This window comes from Mugil cephalus, chromosome 12 (genome assembly GCF_022458985.1).
Source record: "Mugil cephalus isolate CIBA_MC_2020 chromosome 12, CIBA_Mcephalus_1.1, whole genome shotgun sequence".
In the NCBI taxonomy this organism is placed as follows: Eukaryota; Metazoa; Chordata; class Actinopteri; order Mugiliformes; family Mugilidae; genus Mugil; species Mugil cephalus.
In genome coordinates this window covers 576,313-599,821 of record NC_061781.1, presented here as the reverse complement: position 1 = coordinate 599,821, position 23,509 = coordinate 576,313, and the positions used below count along the sequence as shown (strand labels likewise).

General features: G+C 41.3%; 1 protein-coding gene across 1 annotated transcript; it reads left to right on the top strand.

Moving 5' to 3' along the window:
* Positions 1–4,576: 4,576 nt before the first annotated feature.
* Positions 4,577–17,718, top strand: etv5a (ETS variant transcription factor 5a). Its single transcript, XM_047601513.1, has 13 exons — positions 4,577–4,730; positions 6,290–6,450; positions 6,545–6,638; positions 6,725–6,772; positions 6,959–7,009; positions 7,969–8,092; positions 8,351–8,614; positions 8,701–9,023; positions 12,295–12,357; positions 12,452–12,520; positions 12,628–12,797; positions 12,889–12,990; positions 16,270–17,718. Exons 2-13 carry the CDS (start codon positions 6,403–6,405, stop codon positions 16,498–16,500), a joined length of 1,587 nt encoding a protein of 528 aa, XP_047457469.1. The 5' UTR covers positions 4,577–4,730; positions 6,290–6,402; the 3' UTR covers positions 16,501–17,718.
* Positions 17,719–23,509: the final 5,791 nt, after the last annotated feature.

Here is a 23,509-nt window from a genome sequence, read left to right as displayed (position 1 = left end):
GCACAAGCAGCGTGTCGCCCTCTGTGCATATGGCACATTTATTTAAGGAAAGAGTAAGAATGCAACACAATGTGCTCTCTCTCCACACGCCTCCAAGTCACCGCCCACCACATCCGCACCAGCGAAGAGGTGCACCAACCGCGGATGTGCAGGCTGTTGCTTTTCAAACCACCTCGCTAAAATCTGCCCTGTGCTATTTAATGCTCCATTTTAGATATTTTTAAAGCAGCCACATTTGTTTTTGTTTTTTTTTTTAGGTTTGCATCTCCAAGTGGAGCTCATAGGCTGAAACAGTTTGCTCTTGGCCTAGGACCTATTATTATTATTATTATTATTATTATTAGTAGTAGTAGTAGTAGTAGTAGTAGTAGTTTTGCCTTGCAGCCGTCTTATAATCTCTGCATTGTAGGTGCAGGGATTTACTGGGGATTGTAGTTTTCCTACACTGAGTGATGCTCACGATGCTGAAGTTTAAACGACGGTTTCCTAATTTGGTTGATTGAGGTGAAAAGGACAAAGGTTATTTATTTGTGACCTCTGACCTTTGGATTTCAGCAGCTGTTCATTCACAAACAGACTTAAAGACACTACAGTACATGAGGTTGTAAACCTGTGAAGTCATGAATATGCAAAATTTCAAAATCTGTGAATAATTAGAGGAACTAAAAAGTGTTGTTGAAAAAAAATGCATCTTCTAGGGAGCAGGAATGTGCTCAGGGCAACAAATGTAAACTAGCCAAGGAGGATTTATATAAAGTTTGATGAACACTCAAAATGTTTCTTGAAGGTTTTACTAGGTATTTTGTCTTTGTCCTTCTCCATCTTTGTCTATCTCTATTTAGTTCTTAACTGATTCGACAATGGTCATCACTGGAACTGAGGCTAAAGACAGCTAGCCACCCACCTGTCACTCAAAGCACCTTCGCCTCTTAATTCTGCAGAACTTAAATCTTTGATCTAGAGGTTCAGCTCCGTGCGTGATGCAGCGATTGGGCTACAAAGTGTTTGACAGGCTCATTTAATATATTTAAAATAAGTATATGCTGGGATATATAGTTTTTCTTCTCTGGCACCAAACTGTTTCTAATCTCTTGTCATTTCTTTTCTATTACTAACCGCTCCGCCTCCTTTCCCCTCCCTCTCCATCTTCTTGTGAGGGTCTCTCCTGTTTTTCTTTTCTCTCTATCTTCTCTGTTTCTATTTGCTGGCCCTGGAACTTTTCCTTGCCACCGTCGCCTTCAGGTTTGCTCTGGAGGTTTCAGGCAGTTTTTTTTTGTTGTTGTTGTTTTTTTAAGCGATAATTTGTATTGTTATTGATGCTATAGGTGGTATTGAATTGAATTGAATTGAATTGAATTGAATTGAATTGAATTGAATTGAATTGAATTGGTTTCCTTTGGGTTGGGAGTTCAAGTATTGAAGTAATGCAGATTAAATTTAACAGACGATCCTAGATATAATCCTCACCTATGATCATGAACTGAAGTGGCATTGCAGTTAAAAGTGGCTCAGTGTGACTCCTCCAAATGGTGGCTAGGTTCAGCCTTGGAGATTGGACGCCTCCCTTTTGAAGTTTACCGGGCACAGCTAGTGGAGGAGGAGACACCCAGGGCAGACCCAGAACTCACAGGAGGGATTATAAACAATAAACTTTCTCCCCAGTGAAATGTCCACAGTTTTCATTTGATGAACACAATTTCAGCTCTGTACACACTTTTTATAGTATAGTTGTGTGTGAATAATTTGTTGCGCCTGATGTTCTGTCTCCTGTTTTCGCTTGGTGGGGCACAGTTGTGATGTGCTGAACTGCATGTACTCGAACAGCACACACTTGACTTTGATCAGTGGGGCCTGAACTTCAGAGCCCCAGAGCGCTTCTTAGTGACTGATTTGAAGCAAGAGTGGGCACTGCATAGGTCTTGCTAGCTTGGCTAATGTATGTAATGAAACATAGCTAATGGACGTTTCATTCATTCATTGCAGGATCAATTGAGTTGACTACCTAGCTTGTATGCAATTAAGAATTTTACCACTTGAGCATAAGTTAGACATAAAAAGTTTGGAGGAAAAAGACGAAACTAGGTAATTCAACCAGGAGTGGCAGCTGCCACGTGTGCCCCGGTACAGACGCTGCTTCTGTGTTATGCACTTTTGTCCTTTTTCTATGTTAAAGAGTACTTATGTACAGTATATTCAAATATGATCTAATTGATCTGCTAGTCATATGGGCAAGATCTAATGGAGCTGTTACCGGGACTATTACTCTCCAATGTTAGATCACTAAGGAACAAGATGGATGAACTACAGCTTTTAATCCAAACCAGGAGAGATAATATCTTCTGCCATCTGTTTTTACAGAGACTTGGCTGGACTCATCCGTACCTGCAGCAGTAACCCCACCCGGCTTTACCATGTCACACCCTCTCACAGAAGTCTAAACGAGGGGGTATCTGCTTCTTGTTCAATCAACAATGGTGCAGTAACACCAGCCAAGTGTCCTAGCCAAGTGCTGCTCCCCCAATACTGAATACTTCAGTATAAATTCTACCTGCCTAAAGAGTTTTCATCCGTCATACTAGTTGATATTTATGTACTACCTGATGCTAACGACAAGTTACATGTCCAAGCAGAGAAAATAGAACATTGGATCACTCTTACACCACAGTTGATAATGTTTACCCTGCCTTCCCCCATGCACCTTTGGGAAGATACATACATGTGTTCCTGCGTACAAACAAATACTGAAATCTACCAAACCCAAAACAATAACTGTGAAATCCTGGACAGATGATGCCATTGAGTCATTAAGGGATTGTTTTGAATGCACAGACTGGGATTCCAGCAGCATGTAACTCCCTAGATGAATTTATACTGACGTGGTAACGTCACATGTCCATTTCTGAGAGGAGTTGTGCACTCTCTACCAAACTATGTCAATATTTGGGAAATCCTAGATCACAAAAGAAGTATAATTACTACTAGGGGTGTAACGATTCATCCACTACATCGACGAATCAACATATTTTCCTAAGATCCAACTACAACGATCTGTGCTCGGCAAGTTGGCCTTCCTGAGGACATAGATTGATCTAATATCGTTTTAAAAGGTAATCAAACGATTGTATCTATACTAGCAAATAATGCATTGGATTTAAGCGCGTCAGACTTTAGTAGTTTAAGTTAGACGGTAATATAAATTAAGATTGAGGAACCAAAATGTGAATATGCGTAATAATATTCTGTACACATACACATTATGTACATATAACACATAATTTTATTTGTTTGTCTGTGTAAAATTCAGGTGATCCAGATGTTCTACATGAGATGAAGAACTGAATTAGCAGGACTTGAAATCAGGGTAGAGAACACTTTGAAAGTCTTCACTCCACCCATTAATCTGATGACGTTTAACGCCTTTATCATTAAAAGTGCTAAAAACAACAACAACAACAAACACATCAATATAAAGTATAAACCTTGTTTCAATCTAGAGTAACGTTATGTATGAACCCATACTTTAATATAACATTGATATTTCTTTCCGTATTTTACCGTAACATTGGTCGTATGGAAAAAGTAACATGAACGAGACAGTAATGTTTCGTACTTTACGTGGTGGATTAATATTTCCCAAATTGACACACTTCACTTAAAAGTATTATTAAGTATTATTATTTCTACTGACTTCGGTGGCGGTTTGATAGATAGCCTCCCGTTAGCCTGGCTAACAAACCGGAGCCTCTCTGGAAGGCTAGCCTAAGGTTTATTCATTAGCTGGCTAATTAGACAGTTAACTTCAGCTACCGGACTGGCTATATTGGGCACCGACACCGACCATAAAAACAATTCTCCAAATTCACTTAACGGGTGAGGAGTAGGCCTACATTTTTAACGATGGATGATTAGATGAGGAAAGGACCAAAGTAATTTTTTGGAAATTCAAAAGAAAAAATGAAATATCCTGTTATGTTATAATTCATGTTATATTTCAAAAAAGTTTTGGCACATCCAGTTTGTCCTCATTGGTGAAGAGTACATTTTTGAATGAATAAAAGAATAAAAAGAAAATAAAAATGTTAAAAAATGTTATCATTGTTTCAATTAAATAATGTAGCTTATGTGTGAATAACATGTCTGATCTGTATCGTGCTTTTTATAAAACAGATAGAACATGTATAACAAAAATGTAATATTAGTTTATTTATTATTAATGAAAAAAATCTTTTTATTATCTTCATAAATCTTTAATCTTTTTCGTCACTCTGGTGTTATATAACTGCTAAATATGATTTTAATGCACCTCTTTAGAACATTCGCACTGCTACTTGCCCTTTAACAAACAGCAACCGTCGTTGAGACAAAACTGAATGAAATCCAGCCATTCATAAAAATAGGCCACCGCTGCTTCGTGATTGGTCAAGCCAAGCCTCATGTATAAGTAATAAATTAGCGAGACGCCATTGGCTGCGTCTTATAACGGACAAGTTGTTTCCACCAATTAGCGTTTGTCTCTACACGGCGCTCGAGCCCAGGGCAAGAAAAAAAAGCGACCGGGCCATTAACGAAAAGCTCAGTCAAGTTTTTTGAGTGGAAGGAGGTGCATCAGTTTATCCGTGCTGACGAACAGCTACACGACTGTCTGTACGCAGTTTTTTTGCTTTGTTTTTAATTTGTGGATATTTCTAACACATACTTCGACAAAGAGGACGTTTATAACCACATACATGGTAAGTTGCGACACAAATTCCTGCCTTAAGTTGCTTTCTTTTGACGCGTTCGTGTTTTTTCTCATTCTAACGCAGTTTCAGACAGAGCACAACGCCATTTTATTTAAAGATATATTTAGTTTGACAACCATTTTATACGGAAAGAGTCCGTGTGCTGTAGTATCTGAGTCCGGTGTGTGTTTTGAGTACGGTTTATCTTACTCAAAAACGGTTTATATTTATGTGCGTGGATAATTTATCAGTGCGGTCAGCGGAGTGTTTTGGTTATTTTTTTTGGGGGGGGGGGGGGGGGGTCGTGTTTTTTTTTCTTCCTTCCACACGGATCGAGTTTCACTTCATTGAGTAAAACAGGGGAGGGCACGATGGGTGAGTGGGTGGGGGGAAGGTGGAGAGAGGTGGAGGCGCGGGGGGTGGGGTGGAGGAGGTGTCGGGTGACGCCTTCCCTCCCCAATCGTAAAATGCAAAAGTGATTAAAAAATCCCTTAAATTAACTATTTCATTATCTGAGTGTGATTAACGTGGTCTGGTGAGTTCATTGAAAATTCTACACGTTGTGTTTTAGCTTTATCAGCACATCAACTTGTTAAAAACAATAATAACGCAGTTAAAATGTAAAACATGGCAGGGGCGGTTCAAATTAAGACAAAGAACTGAAGTTTAGTGTGCTTAAGTGTTTACTGTACATGTCCCTGAAGCTTTTCTTTAATCATCTTATTTTTAACTGGCATGTAAATCAAGAAAGTTTGTTATTTGAGCTGGATTTAAGTTGTGCATTCCTGTTTCCAATTTTTATTGACTATTTGTTTACTTGTGTGTGATTAACCTGGTCTGGTGAGTTTATGGAACATTCCATACATTGTGTCTTAGTTAGTTTCATTAAAAACCATGTGTTTAAGGTGTAAAATTCAATAAAAGATGCTGAATTAACTCAAATAATTATGTAAAATTTTGTATATTTTGATTGATCTAGTTGTTTTTGAACCTTTCTGCATGTTTGAATCCTCTCCTTTTTAATGTGATCCTATGTGAGCCAATTGAAGTGCTCTCCATTGAAGTTCTGTTGTTCACCTTGGTGTCTGAAGTTTTTTTTTGTTTAAGTGGCACAAGTGTCAGTAACATTATGGTAATTTTGTTCTCAGACAGGTGAAGATGGTTAGGGAGGGCTTTGGTCCTCTGCCAACGGTGAAACAAGTATTGTCACCCAACTATGTCCTCAAGCCTCTGTAAGACACTAATCAGCTCTTTGATTGACCTCCTTATTTCTTCTATCCTGTTTGCGAGGCTTTGAGATTTAGACCCTGAAGAGTGGGAAGTCTTTTACTCAATATCTCCAAGCTGATTATAGTGGAAAGTCCACAGATGGCTGAGTGTTTGGGGCTTATATAACTATGTGCTCTTTCTTGGTGATGTTTACATTATCCCAGTTCAGTGTTTGTTGGTTAAATAAAAGACAGAAACAGCGATATGTTTAGTCACAGATAGGTTTTTATTTTAATAGTCATCTGTGTGGAAACAGTTTCTTTTTACACTTTCTTAATTTGACCAATTTTATTTTGCAGCTACCCAGAACATAGTACAGTCGCTGTCACTTTGAAGTGCAACCCTCCCTCCCTCTCCCCCTCATTTAATATTGGAGCCCCACCACCACTTCACTGCCAATCAGTCAAATAAGATGGACGGATTCTATGACCAGCAGGTCCCATTTATGGTTCCATCCAGCGTAAGTGGACGCTGCCTTCTCGCATCGCTTCACATTTATGCAGTACACATTTTTACACTGTTGCCATCATCATCATTACATTCCTTCCCAACAGCACAAGTCTCATGTGGAGGAACCATCACTCTGCAGGCCTTTGAATGACATGAAGAGGAAATTTGTGGACACAGAGCTTGCCCAGGACACCGAAGGTAGTTTCTAGGACGTTTGTCCTCGTGTGTCACTTTGTTTGATAAAATAAATCAAATTCTTTGTCTTTTGTTTGTTTGATTTCTAGAACTCTTCCAAGATCTCAGTCAGCTGCAGGAGATCTGGATCGCAGAAGGTGGGATTTTAATTTATTTTTTTGTTCTAAATGTTTAACTAGATTTTTAAGTGAATATTGATTTTGTGAGAATTTATTTTTGAGTTGGCAACAACTACAGCAAGAAGAGCAACATTCAGTGTATGAGAAGCTGCTGACCTACAGAGATTAAAATTGTTGCTTTGTGTTTTTCTTATATCTCCACAGCCCAGGTGCCTGACGATGAACAGTTTGTCCCAGATTTCCAGTCGGAGAGCTGTGAGTACCTGGTTCCTCTCTCTCTGTTTTCAGAAGTATCGTCTTCTTTCAAAAGCTCCAGTGAAGGAGAGAGGCTGCTCTCTTCTTCCCTCTCTCCTCCATTTTGAGTTTAATCAGCCGATTGGCATGGGGCATCACATGAGCAAAGCTCCTAATCTGATTTCACACTTTCCCGCATTCTGGCCCTGCTGCTGCAGCTGAAGTGGGCTAGATTCCAGTGGATGGAGCTGAAACGCCCTGAAGATGCCAGATTGGCATGGGCACCCCCTCCAACCCACCCACCCGTTCTCCAACATACCAAAAAATTCGTTTGCGTTGCACGTCTCTTTCAGGCTGCAGCGGGCAGAGTTATTTTTGAGTTTTGCCCAGCAGAGCATTTTTACGACACCCTCCCTCCCTCCTTTCCTTCCCCTCTGTCTTTCTGAGTTTGTGCTTTCTCCTGATGCGTAGGAGGTGGAGATAGGGTGTGGTTGGCTGTCTGTCTTTGTCACAGCTGCCATTTCACCTTTTTTTTTTGTGAATGTGGCGAGGGATGAGACTTTGACACTGAGTCTCAGAGTCCATCGCGCTGCTGATTTAATCGTCTTCCGCTCCTCAGTGCCTGGGGAGATCCGGTTTCCGTCCGGACTATTATGTGGCGCCCTGGAAGCTGCAGCTGTCTAATGGTTACAGCATGAATAGGGTAGTGCCATTAGATTACATCTGCACTGATTCATGAGTATTGGTGCCGGCCCATCTTAATGGGGAATAAGACGAGAGCTTGGATGGCTGCTAGGGCCTGCTACCTAGCAGTGCTGGATAAATGGCTGTTAAGTGGCTCTGTCAGTCAGGGAATACAGACACTAACCATGCATCCATTTATCCATCAGCTCCAAATGTGGTTAAGATAACTGCTGCACTTCATGGCTCCACTTATCTGAATATCTGGAGTTGATCTAATGCTCTGCTCCTCTCTGCAGTGATGTTTCATGGCCCACCACCAGCCAAGATCAAACGAGAGTTGACTCCCTCCAAAGAGCTTTCTCCCTGTCACCAGGACAGGAGTTCCATGCCCTACAGAGAGAAGTGCCTTTACAGCTACAGGTGTGTAATGAACTTAAACTAGGGTTCTTTACCCACAGTCTGATCTTAAACATCCTAAAGTTGGTCGTCTGTAGATTCCTAAAGTCCTTTCTTGTCTGCCTAGACTCGACTGGTTCAGTCTAGTAAATCTGCTTCCTTGCCTGATCCAATCCTGTCATTTTAAAAATCCCTGGATCTGCCCCAATACTAATCAGGATATCCCTAGCATCCATGCTCATGTCGTCTTCTTAACCCATTGTTCATCTTTTCTGCCCACAGTGCCTTTGACAGGAAACCCACTCCTGGGTTTAAGCCATTAACCCCCCCTTCCACGCCTGTGTCACCCCGTGGCCCCACGAGTGAGCAGACCTCCCCTCCACACCCCCATGTAGCCAGCCCGACCCAGCGCTTGGTGCAGGTTCAACAGCCACTGGCAGTGAGCCCCTCCGGCCAGCAAGGTTCCCTGGTCCGTAGCCTCCCCTTTGTTGTTCCCCGTGCACCCCTTGGCCAGGATGCCAACAGCTTCATACCTGAGCAGCACAGGTGAGAATTGGCCCTCCGTTCCCTCTCATCATCCACTATCGTTTCCAAAACAACTCACAACGTTGTTGTTGTTTGTCCATGTTCAGGTTCCAGAGGCAAATGTCAGAGCCATGTCTACCTTTTCCCCCTTCTGACGGTCAGGGCCATCCCCAGTTCTTGCCCCAGCCCTCAAACACCAGCAGCAATAACAGTAATAGCAGCTTGCGGGAAGGCCGGCCCCCCTACCACAGGCAGATGTCAGAGCCTCTGGTGACAATGCCTCCTCAGGGCTTCAAACAAGAACTCGTCGACACTCGATACGCCGAGCAGGATGTTCCTGCCATGGGTCCACCTGCAGACCCTTCCCATCCCGCTCCTTTCCACTCCATGGCCATCAAGCAAGAGCCCAGAGACTTCTGCTTTGATTCTGGTGAGTAGTAGGTTTAAATTATCCAAGGCTGGCTGGGGTGGTGTTTAGCTCACCCAGTTGAGTGCCCGTCCCACGTGTTGAGGCTGTAGTCCTCTCTGCAGGCGGCCCTGGCTCGAGTCCTGCCCTTTCCTGCATGTCTTTCCCCCCGTTCTCTGCCTCCATTTCCTGTCCATCTCTCAACTTGACTTTCAATAAAGGCTAAAATGCAAAATAAATAAACTTTAAAGAAAAAAAAAATTATCCAGGGCTGTGTGAAGGGGAAGGTGAGGAATGTGGGTTGCCATGTTTGTTAAGGCGCTCACACACGGCTGCTATAATCTGCACCGTTCCTCCAGAGCCGGGTCGCCCGAGAAAAAGTGGGTCTTTTAGCTCGGCGGTAAGCCTCTGAGGGCAAAAAGTATATGGGTCACTGAGGCAGGTGGTGAGAACCTCTTCCCTGAGCCTACCTTGAATAGATCTAGGTCACAGCTCCTCAGAGGACTTGTGACCTGCAACACAGGAAATACAGAAACTCTGTTCTCTTTAGAAAGTTTGCACAATTTAAAAAATGACAAAAAAGGTAAATGTAACAATACACTGCGTAGAAGAGAACAGAAAAAACTATAAATAAAACCAACTCACAGTTAAATATATTTGTTTGGAAACATCTTTTTATTTATTATTTATTGATACTTTATTTAACCGGGAATATCATTACACAGAGCCAGGAGGAATTACAGTTAGCAAAAAGGGTCAAAAATAAAAGTACATTGAGGTAAAATATGTGTATATACAGTGGTGTGAAAAGTGTTGGCATCCTTCCTGATTTATTTATTTTTTTTGCATGTTTGTCACGCTAAAATGTTTCACATCATCAAACTAAGTTGGATATAAGTCAAAGATAAACACAAGTAAATACTAAATGCAATTTTTATTATTAAGGGAAAATTAAATCCAAACCTACATGGGTCTGTGTTAATGTGTGATTGGCCTCTAAACCTAATAACTGGTTGGGCCACCCTTAGCAGCAACAACCTCAATCAAGTATTTACGATAACTTGCAATGAGTATTTTACAGCGCTGTGGAGAAATTTTGGCCCACTCATCTTTGCAGAAATGTTGTAATTCAGCCACATTAGAGGGTTTTTGAGAGTGAACCACCTTTTGAAGATCATGCCACAGCATCTCGATAGGATTCAGGTCAAGACTTCGAATGGCTGAAGAAGAACAAAATTAAGCCTTTGGAGTGGCCTGATTTTTTGATAGGCAGCAGAATTCATGGTTCCATTTCTCACAACAAGTCTTCCAGGTCCTGTATCAGCAAAACAGCCCTAAACCATCACACAACCACCACCGTATTTCATATTTTACTATGTTCGTTTTGCTCCGTAGTAGTTTTGGATCTCAAATGAGATTTCTCAAGTGGCAAGTGAGGCCTGCAGTTCTTTGGATGTTGTTGTGGGGTCATTGGAACTCTTTAATGAGTCGTCGCTGCACTCTTGGGGTAATTAAACTCTGTTCTAGGTTTTCTCCATTTGCAGATAATGGCTCTCTCTCAGTGCATTTACATGCATAGCATTATCGATCTATGTTTGAAATACGACTTCTGAATGCGGTCCTACATGCAACAGAGGAAATTGAATAGCTGATGGGAACATGTCCTACCCTTCCACACTAGGTGGTGAGATGTGTCTTTTCAGTAGGTTAATACGTCCCCCTTTCCACTTGACCTATTGCGTCATACAATAAACAAGTGTCATTCATGCGGCAGACCGGCATTTCAAACAACAACCAGATAGATAATAGTACAGCTTTTTTAATCTCGTACAATGTGTTTTCTACTTATGGTGCAGATAAGATGTGTGATATGCCTCAGGTTGTTCTGTTCTGTTTCTTCTGCAACTGGCTTTCATCGATGTCTTTGTTCTGGGTCACACACCAGCGCAGTGATTGTGGCGCATGCGCACGCATGTTGTCTGGTTAAAGACTGATTACACATATACTGTTGGAAAAAAACTATTTCCAATCGCGTTATCATGGTGTCTTAATCGGATAAGGATAACTCCAATTTCAGTTGGAGTAACGTGTTTATATGCACTTAAGTTACATTAAGGCAATAACGTATTGACCGTGTTCACAGGAGTCCCAAAGCTTTAGAAATGGCGTTTTCCAGACTGATATCAATTATTTTCTGTCACTTGTGCCTGAATTTCTTTGGATCTCATCATGATGTCTAGCTTTTGAGGATCTTTTGGTCTACTTCCCTTTGTCAGGCAGGTCCTATTTGAGTGCTTTCTTGATTGACAACAGGTGTGGCAGTTATCAGGCCTGGGTGTGTCTAGAGAAACTGAACTCATGTGTGATAAACCACAGTTAAGTTATGTTTTAACAGGAGAGAGGCAAATGCTTTTTCACACAGAGCCATGGAGGTTAAGTTTGGATTTTTTTCCCTTATTTAAAGAAACTCTTCATTTAAAAACTGAATTTAAATTTAGTACTTAAATTTACTTGATCTGAAACATTGAGGTGTGACAAACATGCAAAAAAAAAAGAAATTGGGAACAATGCACTTTTTTTACACCACTGTATAAAAATAAACAAAAGTGTATATATACAAAATACGATATACTAGAATATATGTAAAGATGTGGTAATAAAAACACATCATATCACGTACAATAAATTAGTTTAAAGACAGTTATGAGTATATGTATGAAATGAAAGATATCTGAGATATTTAAGATATTTGTAAGATACATAATACTGTGTAAGAATATATAGTTGTAGCAGAGAGACCACGGCTCAGTTGTGTTCTCACAGGGAGGCGTTTTAAATCTAAAAATATTTAAAAGGCTGTGACAAGCAGTTGAAGAAGAGAATCTGTTTGATAGCGACGCCCACACGTCCAGCTGTCGTCCCTCTCTGATGCATTGACGTCCTGAAATTCTGCAACTTTATTTATCTTTATCTGGTTTCTCTCACTCTGCTCTGGGCGGCTGCTGGATGTCACTGTGATGTAATGACCAATCCTCTTAGGCTTTTATGGCCTGGGGGGGGGTTTCATCCCTTGAGGGGAGAACTGGTATAACTTGATTGTCATTGAGATTGAATGCAGCAGCCACGGTGCTAATCCTGTTTAGAGGCTTGGAGGACATGATAGGCGTGTGGTGCACTGTCCACTGATCCCGGTCTTTACTCCACTCTGAGGAGGATAAAAGAGAGCGTTTTAGTCCATCTGATGCGAAGATGAGGATGTTTCTGGCCTTAATCTCATGATCTCCTCTTTTCACAGAAGTGCCTAATTGTCAGTCGTCGTTTGGAAGAGCGGGAAGCTTCTACCACAACAACCACGAGAGTGAGTCAGATTCATGTTTTCACCCCAAACCTCTTTGACTTGTTGGAGGGGAATTGGTTTCCAATTAAACGCTTCTTCTTCTTCCTTTTACCAGGCTTCTCTTTCGACAGAGACACTCAGCTGTACTTTGATGACACATGTGTGGTCCCGGAGAGATTAGAAGGTGAGATTGAAATCTGGTTTAAAGGCAAAAATAACTGAACTGAGGCTGGTGCATGATGAATAAATGGCAGGAATGTGTCGTTGACTAAAGCGTCTTTCATTTCATAGGGAAAGTCAAACAGGAGCCATCTGTGTATCGAGACGGGCCTCCCTACCAGCGCCGGGGCTCCCTGCAGCTCTGGCAGTTCCTGGTCACATTGCTGGATGACCCCGCTAATGGCCACTTCATTGCCTGGACCGGCCGTGGCATGGAGTTCAAACTCATCGAGCCCGAGGAGGTCAGTGCCAGCATTGGGCAGCTATACTTTCAATCCACTGTGCAATGTATTTTTTTGAACACTTGAGATTAACTTTCTTTTCTGGCCTCAGGTGGCTCGTCGCTGGGGAATCCAAAAAAATAGGCCGGCCATGAACTATGATAAGCTGAGCCGCTCGCTGCGTTACTACTACGAGAAGGGCATCATGCAGAAGGTAAAGACACGTTTCACCGTTATCTTCTCCTTCACCTCAGACTGCATGAGGCTCAAACTGTGACGTTTGAATACAGATCTCAGACCTGTAGACCTAAATAAAATTAAACATTAAGTCTACATTTCTCCAAAAAAAGACTCAAAACTTCAGCAGATTTTCACCAAGCCCTGAAAGTAGACCAAGAGAATCTAATTTAACCCAATAGGAAATAAAAAAATACTCTTTTGTCTTTATTTGTACCAGAAAAGTATTCCTTTGTTCATATCAGTGAGTTGTAAAAGTAAGTGAACCCTTGTTTTTAGTATCTGCTGTGTATGTTGTCCAGAATTAACATGCAGTACATGTACGTGGGCGGCTATGGCTCAGTAGGTAGAGTGGATTGTCCATGAACCGAAGGGTTAGCAGTTCGATCCCCCGAGTGTGCCATATGCCGAAGTGTCCTTGAGCAAGACACTGAACCCCCAGTTGCTCCCAGTGCAACTGGCGCTGGTGTGTGAATGTGTGTGTGCTTGTGTGAGTGAATGCGTGGATGTGTCTCTGACTGTAAAAGCGCTTTGAGTACCTTTGAGTAGGTAGAAAAGCGCTATATAAGAGCAAGACCATTTACATGTTTGTAGTAACTACTGATCAGTCGTCTACAGCATCTCGGAGGAATTTTAGTCCTCATAACTTTAATTCTGAGATGTTGGGGGGTTTCCTCACATGAACTGCTTGGTTCAGGTACTTGGCGGTTCTTAAACATTCATCTTGTACTTTTTTTGTAGAACGACTTGTGTTCTTGGGCTCATTGTCTTGCTGCATGACCCAGTTTCTCTTCAGATACACCTCATAGACAGTTGTTCTGACATTTTCTTTTAGAGTTCACTGGTATAATTCAGAATCATTGGTCCATCGGTGATCACGAGCTATCCTGGACCAGATGCTGCAAAACAAGAACATTACCACCCCATTGTTTCATGGAGGGATGAGGTTCTGGTGCTAGAATGCAGTGTTGCTTCATCTCCGAACATTTAAACCAGACTATTCTACTTTGTTCTCATCTGTCTTTTGTCTTGTCTACATTATGTTGATCAAACTGCAGACAGGCAGAAACTTTTTGCAGAGCAGTGTCTTTTTCCTTGCCACTCTGCCATCACACCATGGTCGTTCAGTGTTCTCCTGATGGTGGATTTATGAACATTAGCATTAGCCAATATGAGAGAGGCCTTTAGCTGCTTCGGCCATGTCCACGCGAATATGATTTTTGGGTGAAGTCTTGCATGTTTAGGCTGGCCATCATGACGGATCCACATCTTTCTGTGACTGGAACTGCACCTGTTTAAATCCAGGTCCCAGGCTGCTGGTGCTGCATCAGATATTGTTGAGTGACGAGGGCAATCTATACTGTTACACCCTTAAAACATCCTAAAAATTGTACACAATGTCAAATATTATGAAATATTTGTGGGAAAAAAAGGTGTGGCTGCATTTGACAACACAAATACAAAGGAGCAAAGAAGAACAAAGGAGTTCCTGAGTCTGTTAGTCCTGCACTGGGGAAGGAGCAGTCTCTCCCTGAACATGCTCCTCTGTGTGCTGATGACGGTGTGCAGAGGGTGGTTGGTATTGTCCATAATGTCCAGCAGTTTGTCCAGTGTCTTCATTTCTGCCACCGTCACCACAGAGTCCTGCTGCTGCCTGATCAGTTTATCCAGGCTGGTTGTGTCCTTCTTGGATGTACTGTGTATAAGAGGACACTTGCAACCATGGACTGGTAAAACATCCACAGCAGTTTGCTGCAGGTGTTGAAAGACCACAGTCTCCTTAGGAAGTACAACCTACCTTGTGTCTTCCCGTACAGGTGGTTGGTGTGTGTTGTCCAGTCCAGTTTATTGTCCAGCCACAGCCCTAGATATTTGTACGATCCCACCGCCTCCACCTCAGCTCCCTCTAGCAGGACTGGTCGTGGTCTTGGTCTGGCCCTTCAAAAGTCAATAATTGAATATTTACATGCACGTGAAAAAACTAATTATTGCTTAACCAGACTGACGTTGGACAACGTAAGTGCATGTAAACACGTTACTAAAATCGGAGTTCTCTTTATCCAATTAAGACATATAGTCAGAAAATCAAATTTCAAGCATAGCTCGATTAAGCTCTGCATGTAAACACACTGACTGACCAGCTCCTTTGTCTTAGAGGTGTTGAGCTGTAGGTGGTTAGTGTGGCACCATTCAGCAAAGTCCCCCACCAGACGCCGATACTCTGTCAACGCTGATGCATCCAACGATGGCTGTGTCATCACTGTACTTCTGGATGTGACACAGCTCAGAGTTGTAATAGAAGTCTGAGGTGTAAAGGGTGAAGATAAGAGGGGCCAGCACCGTGCCCTGGGTATTGCCCGTCAGTATTTTGTCTGTGACTGTACTGAAAGAAAATGCATTTGAAGACCTAAAAGTGATTCTTAATCCAACATTTCAAATGCTTTTTTGGCTGAGTTCTGTATCAGAAACAGTGCCACGCATAGGCCTGGGATATGTACTACAACATTTCTACAACTAGATGCAGTTTTGCAATGGATCCATCCTTACAGGTTAACCTGGTTTCCTTTGGGACGTCTCAGACCACGTCCACACATACCAAAACAATCTTTTTTTCTCCGGTTTTCCTTGGTGTTGTTCAAGAATTTATCTGTAAAGATTGATCCATTGCAAAACTGCATGTAGTTGTGAAAACTCTGTAGTACATATCCCCAGCCTATGCATGGCGCCATATCTGATACACAACTCAGCCAAAAAAGGAGAAGAGGCAGAGCATGGGCGTCAACCCTGCACACTGTATACAAACATACAGTATATAGATACATACAGTAACAGTAAATATTGCCCTAGCCGCCCAACAGGGGTCAATATCTGATGCAGCACCATCAATACCGCCTGTAGTCCACCATTAATGTTGTTGTTATGAGACGTCGAAGACTAGAGGTAGAAGGACGAGGACAACATCGTGTTCGTATCAGGCTTCCACACAAATGCTGAAAAAAAAGAAGCTGCACAGGCTGCATATCTGTCTGACTTTTAATGATGATGCACCTAGAGTGCACCTCAATGATATATAATGTTGACTCATTTTACAGAATAAACCAATAATCATTTCTGCTTTGTGATATGTACAAATTCTTAACTGTTGTATTATACTTTCTCAGATTTCAACTAATTAATAAACTTAACATCACACATAGATGTCTAATAGTCTGCCTCTGTTATGTCTAATATGTCTAATGCGTCCTGTTTTTCTCAGGTGGCAGGCGAGAGGTATGTTTACAAGTTTGTGTGCGACCCTGAGGCTCTGTTCTCCATGGCCTTTCCCGACAACCAGAGGCCCAACCTAAAGGCCGACCCAGATAGTGTGTTGGGGCTGGACGATGACACGGTGCCCCTCACCCACTATGACAACAGTGCTCCTTACCTGCTGGACATCGGGGAGCAGTGTGCGGTTGGCCTCCCTTTTCCAGACGGCTACAGCTACTAGTCATAAACGAACTGTTAACATTGCTGACAAGTCTCTCGAAGCCCCACTATCACCAACCCCACACTCCCACTCTTGAAAAATCACAGAGCCCTTCTCTCCTAGACGACGGCTCTAGAGAAACAGAAGGTCGGAAGGGGCAAGCGTGAAGCTTGGACACCGTGCACACTTTCCTTAAGTAACGGCGAGAAGGATCCTGTCGCCGTGGAGACCAAAAGGAATACAAGGCGAGTTTTTTTTCCTTTAAAGCAGTCAGATTTTTGTGACAATATGCTCAAGTAAGCAACAAAATCTTGTCAAGATTTTATAGAGTTGCTTTTTCTGGGGGGAGCTTTTACCACTGTCATCCTAGAAAGGGCTTTAATTAACTGCATCAAAACGCATCGACAAAGAAACAAAAAACACAATTTTTTTTTTTATTATTATTATTTTTTAAACTTTAGATAGGATAACGACCTTCTTTCTTCTTCTTTTTTATGAATAAGTTTTGAGACCCGGGACTCTCAGGGCCTGGGTGTGTTGCTGAGTCTCTCTCTGGTGTAAATGTTTGTTAATTTTGCACTCAGACTGCACTCCTTGGATCACATAGCACTCCATCTCCTCCTTATAAAAAAGGGACACCCTCATATTTTCCCCCAACGATAGTAGTTATGTATTGCAGTAAATCATCACTCCTGTTTCTTTTCTTTTCTATTTTTTTTTTTTTTTCGGTCTACCAGTTCCTCTGATGCACCAGTATGACAGGAAACACTGATGCTGCATGCACACACAAAGAATATAAAAATAAACAACCACAGGGTGAAAACTGGACTCCTCTTGTTTTTTCTTTTTATTGTGGATATGTTTCAGCCAATCATCAGGAGAGCTCTGCCTCTGTTTGCATGGTGTAATCAGTTTAGACTGAACATATCACATTTGGACAAAGGAAGATATTTGTGATATTTTCTCTGCTGTTTTTAATTTGTGTTTTGTTATCAGTGTTTCTGAATGGGTGGGGCTGGGTGGGTTTAAATACTTCTATAAAGTATATATTTTTGCTATAAGGCTGCATTTTGTTGCTGTAGAGTTGTCATTCTGATAGACGACTGAGTAGATGTTTTGATCGTCTGCTCTTGTAAAGGCTTCAAGACCCTCGACCCCTATCCCACCGCAATGTGTTAATTACACTGTTGAGTTTATGATAATCTGTACTGGGTACAATAAACGGTCCTTAATGCTTCACTGCCTGCAGTCCTGGTGTATTTCATCATTTTCTCCTCCTCCTTGCCTCATTCAGCTGACCGTGGGTCTGACAATTACTGCTTGACCTGACTGATTTCTGAGTCATATGCCTCATTTAAATCTTTCTGGGTAAATGGTTCCTGTATGTTCACCCCATTTGGAATGTGTTTGAGCAATATCTGGTTATCTGTGAACTAGGTAAAAAAAAAAAAAACTTTTGCCTAGTTTTTGTGTGTGTTCAGAGATCCGTGCAGACATTTTTAAAACTATCGTAGGCTTCAGTCAAGTCTGATCTTCAGTAGTTTTTTTTTTATTTTATGTCTGTCATAAACTAAAACCATGATCCTGTGGCGCCTAAACTACTTTTTCTATTATAATGGTGTTTGGCTGGCGTCAAAGCTGTTATAATTCTAAGAACAAGAAAACATTAATTAATCATGCAATGTGAATATTTGGTGAGGTGGTAGTAGGAAATCAATACTACCAACTTGATTCAAGAGCTCCAATAAAATCACCAAGAGATGAGACCGTCTACAGGACAGAGACTGACTGCCCCGTGATTTGGTGTAGCTGTAACAACCTGGTGTTAAACGCTTCCAAGATGGTGGAGATGATCAAACTACAGAAAGAAGGACAAGAGCAGACTGCAGTGTGTCATTCACTCTGCAGAGAAGGTGATCGGCTGCAGTCTTTAGTCCCTCGATTAGCTGTACGCTTCCAGGACTCTGAAACTTGCTGCTAAGCAGCTTTTGCATCTCCTAAACAATGCCAATAACCCCATGAACACATCAAACCCACCATCATCCCACCGTGAAAGTTCCTTTTGTTGTATATACAGTAAATGTAATTTTTGTATTTTGTAAAAAAGAAAAAAAGTATTTACACCTCAGCTGTAATTTTGTAAAGACACCCTCATTCCTTACTGGATTCAGACCAAACAAAGAATCAAGCGCACCCTTCAAGTCCTGGAACCATGAGAACGAAACAAAATCAGTATATACAATCAGTCCCAGCTGGTGGTGAAATTTGGTGGGTGGGCTGATGTGTAAAATAGATTAAATAGTTAACACAGCAGCAAAAGGATCATGACCTACAAAACCTATATCAATTACAGGTACACTACACATTTTTAGGGCTCTACATCTGGTTTGGCTTCAGAGCCCTTTAATCACCCCTTAAAAACAAACTGCGATGCAAATCAAAGAAAATTTTTAACTTCTCAAATTTATTGAATGAAAAAGTGCAATTTGAACCTGAGACAATAGAATATAATATCACAGTAAGAAAACACACACAAACCAGCAAGTGGCGATTAAATATTAACAAAAAATTAAATAACTTAAAGTAGCTTTAGCTGAGAATCTTCACTTACTGAAACTATGACAACCAGCACTGCACTATGGAAAAAACATAAATTTTGAGTCTAAGGATGCTCACGGGACTTGAATTCAGATGTCCCGTGTGGTAGCCAGCGTCACTAACTACTATAGCCTACCACCCAACCATACGCATATTGCTGGCATTAACGCTGTTTCCCATGTGCTTTGTGCTGCATCCATATTTTCTAATACCCCTTTCACTTTGAAAATCCCGGGACGACCTGCCTTTGGTGTGCTTCAAATCACCAGAAGTCGTGGATCGGACCTCCCGCTGTGAGAGCTGTGTGCCTGTATTGTCCTCTCTCATATGTCATCGAGTCGACGACGTCATCATTACATAGTTAGTACAATACACTACAGGTAAACAATGGACAGCATGGTGTATTTTTTTAATGCTTTCAGTTTGTTGACGACCTGAAGAATGGACCGGTCAATCCCCCGCTCTATAGAAAGGCTGCTGATATTAAAATAAATCACTGTGTCCTGCAGAGTGCCCGATATCTCCTGCTGCATCTACTCTTCTCCTGGGATGCAGAGCAGCTTGTGGAGATCACGGTCTTGCCAGTGCGCTACCATGACTGTTGAAAAAAGTGTGGGATATTGCTATGTGTCGCACATGTGTAACAGGTAAGAATTTGTCTGTGAAATTTCCGCTTAAAAAAGGAAGATTCATGATGTTATCAGTTGTTTCAGTGAGTTAGGCATGACATGTTTTAACTGCGACATCTATTGGTGTCTTATGTTCAGAGCTGTGCAGGAAGCCCCTTCAGTTGACGCCAGCTCTGGGGTTGGTCAGTGGTGCTTCAGTGTAGCTCAGCACAAAAGAAATGAATGTACGAAAATTTGCAATCCACTCTATGAGCAAAACATATAATAATGGAATAGATCCAAAAAGGAAAAGAAAGACGTTTTATTTGTGCATTGTGTTTCTTATAGTTACTGTACTTGCAGATATCACTGCGTTGCAGTAAATTCTTAACATCAGCTCAACCCTGTCTGTGTTCATCAGTGGGAGTATGGGAGCCATATTGGTCACACATGTGCTTCCATTAATGATCACAACACATTTGATCAGTTTGATTGAAAAAATTAATGAAAACCTCTGCCCTTCAGAGATCGGTCATTATGGAAGTAGACCAAAACTTTGCTCTGTTTATGAGCTGGAGCTTCTACAGTGATACAGTCTGACAGACGTCGATTGCCAAAATCAGAATATAAAAGGCAGGCCAGTCATTTCTTTCAAACCAAAAAGCACAGATTACGATTTTTTCCTTTGTCACTTTGAGTTATTTGAACATCGTTTGGCAATACGTGATCCCAGTATCTTAACTTCCAACTTTTCCTCCAAAGAGGTCACAGAATTTGTCTGATCTGAGCTCACCATCAGTTTCACCTGTTTCATCAGTCACCAGTTTTTAACCAGTATTGCGTGTGTCTCTCTCCATGTACAATACGCCGGGCTTAAAGTATTCCGTGCTGGATCTCCAGCATGTGATCGCGACTTAAAAAGATCAACATTTAGAAATAAATTAGTTTGATGCGTGATATTGTCAGGTTTGAGTAATTCACCTACCAATGGAATGAGAGTAGGGCAGCTTTCCCTTTCCAAACTAACATCACCAGCCAATCAGAAGCATGGTTCAGATCCAGCTGCAGCTGATGCTGCATTTAAGGCAACTTGGGGAATAAATGAGTTGTGAAACTCTGCAATCACTGCTTCCAAAATAAAAAAAATATCTGCTGCACACATTCGAAAGTTCAGCAAAAGGTGAGAATACATCAAACTTATTTCTTTTCTCTGAGTTAAGTTGGAAATTTCTAACACAGACCAGTCAACATGAAACCAAAAGGCTGCTATAATGAGCCTGATCCATAAAACAACGCCATGGCAGGGTTTGGAAACGTCTCGTCACCTTGGAAACCATCTTTATCCACCACCCTCAGCACTGACTGGCAGTAGTAAATTACATGCAGAGCTGCAGGAAAAAGATTAATGGCCATGACACGTATGAAACAAACTACAAGGTGGATCATAAACGTCGCACAAGATCGATGCGTTGCCTCAGGCTCCAGCAGGGAAGCAATAGGCCCAACTTCCATCCACCACATGACCACTGCCTTGCTGCCAAGTAAATTATTGATCCATAAAAGGCAGCTCAGGCATTACATGGTTTCAGATTATTCTGATTCTGATTTGAGCCACCGAATCTAACCTTTTTAACTGAATGCCTAGTTGTAACCTTTACCCTAAAACCAACTCATAACGTTACTTCCGCAGCAATAAAGGGCCCACAATGACAATATGACCCCAAATATGACTCCAGACAGTAGTATGACCTGCAAACTGTAAGTGTGGGAGCATCTGCCATTCTGTTCTGGCTCTGGCTACCAGGAAATGTAGGTCATGCTACTTGGAAGGGAACAGCTCAAATCTTTCACATTATTTAGCCAACATGCTGCGTTCACACAATGCTAATCCCCATGGTGAAACTTGAGTCCTAAAACACTACCGCATAACTGATTTCTCACAAACACCCCTTGCCACCCACTCACCAATATTCACTTCATATTCGTGGTGGGGGCTGGTGTTGGCGTTGACTTGATCATGGCTGCCCTCTGGTGGAGATGTACACTCTTCTAAGACTGTGGAAAATACTGGACATGAATGCTTTTATGAAACATCAAATTATAACATATTGTGTTTATTAGTGATCATTTATATCTGGGTGTTTCTCTGCTCTGGTCAGAGACTGATTGTAGATGAAAATAAGTGATAGCAGTGTACTGACTGAGAGGAGAGATTATTCATTGTTGCTTTGTTGTTCAATCCCCAGCTCCTTAGACTTACACTTTAATGGTCCACAAGGGAAATTGCTTGGTCATAGTAGCTTAGTTGTTACAAAAAGATGAGCTGTTATACAGGTGGATAGAGTTAGGACTAATGAAGTTCTGTCAAGTTCACTATGGCAGTCGAGCTGAATCAGACTGCTGGAGAATGTGCTCCTCTGCCCTCTAGTGTTTAGTGTAGAGGATGGGATGGATTGTCCATAATGGAGAGCAGTTTATCCAGTGTCCTCTTTTCCCTCATAGAGACATACTACTACAACTACCTACCAATCACATGCCCAGCATTTCAGATCTAGTTTGTAATCCTACCGATGTCCTGGGGGGTATTGCACAAAAGCTGGATAAAGACATCCAGGATAAGTGAGCAAGCCCGGCTTGAGTAAATCTTGTCGGTGCTTCTTGGATTAATCGGTTGCACGATTACGGATTACGGATTGTTAGCATAAGTGCGTGTTCATGTTATTCTTAAGAGGACCACGAGATCGATCACAGAATCATTCAGTGCGTTTACATGCATGTGAAGAAAATAATTATTGCCTTAATCGGAATATAACAGGAGAACTTAAGTGCATGTAAACACATTACTCCATTAAGTTCTCATTATCTGATTGAGACACCCAGATAATGCGACTGGAATTGGCATGTATACGGTAACCACAGTTTTCAATCGGACAATACATGTGCGCAAGCTGCAGCTTTTTTTATGTACTGCAAATTGATGTCCTCTGGAAGGTCTAGAGTTGTCAAAGTAATTTTATGTACTTCATGTGACCCCAGAACAAAAACAGAAAACTTCTGCCAGTCACAGAGGTTGCAGGCTGTTTTTTGTAAAGCGTCTTGAGACAATTTGTATTGTTATTGGCGTTATATAAATAAAATTGAATTGAATTGAATTGAATTGAATTGAATTGAATTGAATTGAATTGAATTGAATTGAATTGAATTGAAAAGGAGAGGGAAGAGCCTGGTAGACAACAGTGGATTTGTTTAATGTTTGTAATGTAATGTAATGTAATGTAAGTAAGGAGCCCAAACATGTACAACTGTACTCCACTGGAACTGTCATAGTTACAGTTAAAGGATGTGGAGCTGATTAGTTCACTAATGAATAGTTGTGTTTTTGCTTTAATATGGCACATAGAAGTACATCTTACTCATGTTATGTTCAGTTTAATTAAATTCAAAGAAATGATCTACTATTTTATTGAATCTACTTTTCTATGTTGTGTTCTGTTTCATTTATCATCCTTTTAAAAGAACAAACTTAGGACTGGACAGCAGGTGAAAACCAAATACAATGATATTTTGCTGATAATGAATTTCTGTATTTTTATTTATTTATTTATTAGTTTATGAATTGGGACAATGCACATTAATCAACATTGATGCATCAGTCATCAGTGTAAATGCACCGGTCTTAGCACAGATGCTAATTTTCAGCCATAAGATTTGATAGCTATCTATATCAAGAATATTATACCTTTGTAGGATATTACGGTAATGAAAGTGAAGAGGTAAGATTTTAACTGCCTTCTTGAAGAGAGACTTGATAGTTTTTACTGAAC